The sequence below is a fragment of the Betta splendens genome, chromosome 9 (genome assembly GCF_900634795.4).
Source record: "Betta splendens chromosome 9, fBetSpl5.4, whole genome shotgun sequence".
Classification (NCBI taxonomy): domain Eukaryota; kingdom Metazoa; phylum Chordata; class Actinopteri; order Anabantiformes; family Osphronemidae; genus Betta; species Betta splendens.
Window position 1 is genome coordinate 13,163,609 of NC_040889.2, and position 5,173 is coordinate 13,168,781.

Sequence of the window (5,173 nt, forward strand, 5' to 3'; positions counted from 1 at the left end):
TGCTTTAATTTTATTCTGTAATGGTTAAACGCGGTCGGACCTGATGTTCGGAGCTCCGTCGTGGTTCTTTGTCTCGCTCCTCTTTGTTCTGGTATTAATCAGCTTCCATCTTTTCTCTGTGTGATCTGGAAGTTGAACGTCCGTCTGGATCGCAGGTTTTTCTGTGTGCTGGTTCGGTTCGCTGCTCCGTGTTGTGGCAGCTCGGCCCGGTGGGGGACGCAGGATCCTCCCTCCCCCTCCGAGGACAAAGACTAAAATGGGTCAGCGCATCCTCCGTCATGTAGCGTGCATCCTCCCGGAGACACGCACCAGGAGCTTCTGCCGGTTCGGTGCTGGACCAGTTCGAGCCCAGGCCTCGTTTCCTCCTCGTTTTAGCTCCGGCAGACGTTTAACAGCGTTTTAGCTTCACAGGCGCGTTTTCGTCGCGATGCCTTCGGTCGCTTCTTCGCTTACTGGGACTGAACTGGTCTGACTGAACCCGACGCTGGTCTCGTTCGCCGGTCCGGCACCGACCCATCACCCGGCTGGTCGGCGATGGACGCCGCGTCCTCGGGGAAGTGAAGGTCCAGTTGTGAACCCGGATTCCAACCGAACGAACCTGACGCCTGGTGTCCCGGTCTGACCTGAATTATCCGGTAACAGCGACATTGCTGCGATACGGCAGGTGGGACGTGCACGAACTGAGGCGAACAGTTGGGCGAAGGCGACATTTAGCTTCGCGACTTGAAGCACTTCATTATTGCAGCTGTTTATTACAGATGTTCTGTTCTTTAATGTTATCTTCGGGCCTTCGCCTCCCCGTGTTGTCGGAACGAGCGCGAAGGTTCTAGCTTATTTGCTAGCTAGCGACGTTTGTTCGTTAGAATCCGTCAAAATCTGCTTCGACCATGTTGTAGTTTCCTTTTCTGACTTATTGTAGCTTCGCTCTTCAAACACTTTGACCTGCACTTTCCTCAGTTCAAGTCATTCATTGTAGCGCCTCGACCTGTGCCTGTTTATTGGTTGTACGAATAAAGTTCGCACTTCGCCCTGCGGAGACGTAAACATTAAATCGACCGTATTCACACCAGTGGTTCGCAAGTGAAGTTCCAAGTGTTTGTTCGTTTAGACGAACACGTCTGCTGGTGATTCACTCATGGAATGTTTAATTCTACATACGCGTGTTCGCCTGAGGTTCGCGCACGAAGTTTTTCAAGATAGATAGATGATTGTACCATTATTGTGTTTGGTGACGTTGTCCTTCGAGTGCTGCGGAGGTTCTGCTTTATGACGCCTGATAACGTCTCTTGTCTCCATGACCAAGGTCCAGAGCACATATCTCTGGATGAGGACGTGTCCCACGCAGACGGGCTAAAGTCCTGACCCGTGGACCGCGGACCCACAGACCTGCTGAGCAGCCCATGGAGGAGCTCCACTGTGGGTGAGACATCTGTGAAGACCGTCAAACCCGGACACGTGTTCAGAATTATTTTTAGGACGGACTGGTTCACCCTCCGTGGCGTCAGGAGTCATTTCCACTTTTAGATTCTATTTTTACTCTCAGATCAGTTTCTAATTCGGTTCCCTTTGTTCGCTTCTGTAGAGTCTCGGAGTTTAAAGTCATCGGTGCCGAGTGATTCGTTGTTAGTCTGTCGTTGGGTCCCGGTCTGATTCGCGGCTCAGATTAAATCTGTTCGTTTCCAGCCTGTTTTCGCTTCGTTCTGCAGCGTCTTCGTGTGGATCTCTCCTCCTCTGGACACCGATTTCTGACCGGGCCGTGGATCTGCTGCAGCCATGTCTCCTGATTCCAGTCGACCCGCGTGGACGCTCTGGGTCCTCAGCTCTGCTGTGATGGTTCTGACGGCATCCCGTTCCGTGTTCGCTGTGGAAGCGGACACGTGCTTCTCCAGGCAGCACCAGAACGCTATAATCAATGTGAGACAGGCTCTGAACAGACCGGCCACAGTCATGGACGCGCGCGTGGTCCGGTCCGAGCGGGACTGTGTTCTGGCCTGCTGCTCGGAGGAAGTCAAACCAGGTGAGAGAGCATGAGCATCTTCAGAACCACCACCATCAGAACACGAGCAGTTTAATAGGGACTAAAAGGAGATGCGTCAGAGTCCAGAAGCTTCCACCACTGGGTCGACGTCAAACTGTGACCTTTAGAACAAACACATCTAGAACCAAAATCAGCAGATTAGCAACACGTACCCTGAGCTACCGACCCAGGTTCAGTCCAGTCACTTTACTTTGTCCCGTCTCTAAGGTGCAAAATGCAACAAGGTTGTGTTTAACGGCGTCAAACGCGCCGGAGACGACAACTGCTTCCTGTTCCACTGCCAGACGGAACCGGACTGTCCCCTGAGCAAGGCCCAGGACGGAGTCAACACGTATGACATCTACAAAGGTACACACACACACACACACACACACACACACACACACACACACACAGACACACACGCATAGACCATAGACACACACACGCTGGTTCATGGTTTCTCAGTCTCATCTCCATCTACAGGGTTAATTCATCCAACCACAGTGAGACCTGTCACCACAGAAGCATCAACGCCACCCACCTCCTCCTCCACCACTACAACCCCCACCGCCCCCGGCAGCACCACACCACCTCCCACCACCTCCACCAGCACCACGACACCAGCGGCTCCCAGTTCAACCATCACTGTGACCAAGAAGCCAAACAAAACCACCAGAAAACAGAATAAGCCTGAAAAACCCAAGAAACCCAAAGCTTATCCTGCTGGTACCAGTACCAACACCAGCACGTCACTTCTTGTGGGCAAAGAGACTGAACATAGAATGACAGACAGAACACAGCCAACCAGCCAAACTACTACAACTACTGCTACAGCTACTATATCTACTATTACAACTACTACAGCTTTTCATCGTCCTACTTCTACTACTGCTACTATTCCCAGTACTACTACTACTCCAGGTACTACTACTACTCCAGGTACTACTACTACAAGTACTACTACTATTCCCACCACTACTACTACTACTACTACTACAACTACTCCCATTACTTCTCCTACTCCCACTACTTCTCCTACTCCCACTACTACTACTACTACTACTACTACTACTACTACTCCAACTACTACTCTTCCTACTCCTACCACTTCTCCCACGACCACTACTTCTACTACAACGACTACTACCACTACTACTACTACAACTACTACAACTCCTCCCACCACCACTGCACCATCCACCACTACGACAACTCCAGCAGCCACTTTGATCATCGTCCCCAAAGGCGCCTTGAGGTCCAACCACACTCTCCAGACGGTGAGCCCGGGTCAGGGGCGGTCCGGTGGGGCACCGGGGGCGGTGAAGAGCGGGGTGGTGGCCTTCATGGTGCTGGGACTCGCTGTGCTCACGCTGGCACTGGCTGTCGGCGGCCGTAAGGCCATGGAGTCCTTTGACAGGCGGCACTACACCAGATTGGAGCTCAACGACCTGCACTATGAGGTGTGAGGGGGCGGAGCTTGGAGCGTGAGGGGGCGGAGCCTTCAGCCCTTCACATTGAACTACTTGTCTTCATTCATATACAACCCAGTAAGGACTGTCTGCATCGTCAGGTGGTTAAGAGATGTGCTGAGTGTGGCTCCACCCCCTGATCACTTGGACCTGGTGTGTGGGCTGGTTCACGCTGGTGACTGTGTTCAGGACCAGCTGATCCCTGTTAGAGAGAACACAAACCGGGTTCCTTCATAATGTGAATATTAGAGCCATGATTTTTCTAGTTGTTATGCCTCTTTTTTAAGTGACACACAGAAACGTGATGTCAGATCAAATGCGTTACCATTGTTTACAATGAAGCAGCATTCATTCCAATCATTCAGTCCCACATCAAGGCAAACGTGTGATTCTGTACATTTTACTCTTTAAAATATTTTGGCGCTTTTTGAATTTTAGTGCTTTCGCTATGTAAACGATGGGATCACTTGTCTCACCAGAGTAAATGAGGACTCATACTGTACATTACACCATTACAGCAGTGGAACCGCTGCTGCATCAGGCCAAAGTCATAGCAATCAGTAAACTCCGCATCTTCCCCTAATGCACCGTGGGACGTTCATGGGAAAGTAAATGCGCTGTAAATCTGAGCTCATGTTGTCCTCGTCCCATCAACCGAACTAACAGCAATATTCCCTGAAACTCAGGAAGCCTCAAGGAGGAGCTGAGTGTCCACCAACACCTGCATGTCTCTGCTTCACTCTCACTCTCTGCTTTTTTGTACTTTGTTTTCACGTGAATGAAAATCGATGGATGCAATTTCTAGCAACTGATGCACTAGTGTATCCTGTGGTTTTGATAATCTGCTTCTTTTTAAATATCAGTGGTTCTCACAGGTAGGAGGACACTGATGGCCACTATTTTCCTATAACGACTGGATTTGTAGTGGACGTAGTGAAGCGGGCCGATCCGAGCCGAGCAGCCCCCAGATGGCAGCAGCGGCCCGATCAGGCTCCTGCTTTGCTTTTATAGTGATGACGAGTGATGTCTTGTTTTGTGAAGTGAAGCTTTTGCATAAGTTTGGATGTTTTGTTCTTACAAGGATTAAAAACGTGATTTTTGAAAGGGTCGTCGTGTTTGACTTCTGCTCATGAGAAACCATCACACTCCGCTTTATTGTGACTTTTTAATACGTCTTGTCTTTATAACAGTGACAATGACCCAGAGTTCAACATAATTTATTGGACTAAGTAGAAGTCCTCGTACCTCAGTGGTATTTGGTAGAGACCTTTAGATTAGGGCTAGACTTTAGAAACGTTTCACTTTTAAGTACAAGGACTCAGTTTAAGGAATACTGTACAAGTAAAAGTACTACAGTACAGTAGTATTACACTGGAACCGACCAGGATCTCAACCAGTACACTACTCAAGTGAAGTATTTGACTGTAAAATCGTGCAGTTTAATACTCGTCATTACAACTTTTCGGAACCAGAACCAGAAAAGTGTTCATTGCTGGGAACAGTACAGAACCTGGTGCCAGATGTAAAAATCTAAAGTTAGACTAAAAAGACATACAGTAGCTTTGCTGAACACTGCCTGGTACCGTTCGAAGTACTCGGTACCACGTGTACTGCTGCTACTAGAACCTGTACTTCAAGGATCAGATGACGTGCTGCGTGTGCTCCGCTTCGAGAAAATAGTCCC

General features: G+C 49.5%; 1 protein-coding gene across 3 annotated transcripts; it reads left to right on the plus strand.

Annotated features, from left to right (window-relative positions):
• The first annotated feature begins 22 nt into the window (after positions 1 to 22).
• mansc1 (MANSC domain containing 1) lies at positions 23 to 4,593 on the plus strand. 3 transcript variants are annotated; one of them, XM_041072508.2, is made up of 5 exons: positions 23 to 664; positions 1,304 to 1,420; positions 1,707 to 2,017; positions 2,246 to 2,386; positions 2,504 to 4,593. In XM_041072508.2, the coding sequence occupies exons 3-5, from the start codon at positions 1,774 to 1,776 to the stop codon at positions 3,484 to 3,486; spliced, it is 1,368 nt and encodes a 455-aa protein (XP_040928442.1). In that variant the 5' UTR covers positions 23 to 664; positions 1,304 to 1,420; positions 1,707 to 1,773; the 3' UTR covers positions 3,487 to 4,593. The 3 variants fall into 3 exon arrangements, with proteins under 3 accessions (XP_040928442.1, XP_029019289.1, XP_040928441.1); XM_029163456.3 differs by having other exon boundaries at positions 23 to 635; XM_041072507.2 differs by having other exon boundaries at positions 23 to 1,420.
• Positions 4,594 to 5,173: the final 580 nt, after the last annotated feature.

Coding starts and splice junctions, on each gene's coding strand:
- mansc1 (XM_041072507.2), top strand. CDS start 1,774: ATGTCTCCTGATTCCAGTCGACCCGCGTGGACGCTCTGGGTCCTCAGC. Junction 2,018..2,245: donor CTCGGAGGAAGTCAAACCAG/GTGAGAGAGCAT, acceptor CCCGTCTCTAAG/GTGCAAAATGCAACAAGGTT. Junction 2,387..2,503: donor CACGTATGACATCTACAAAG/GTACACACACAC, acceptor CTCCATCTACAG/GGTTAATTCATCCAACCACA.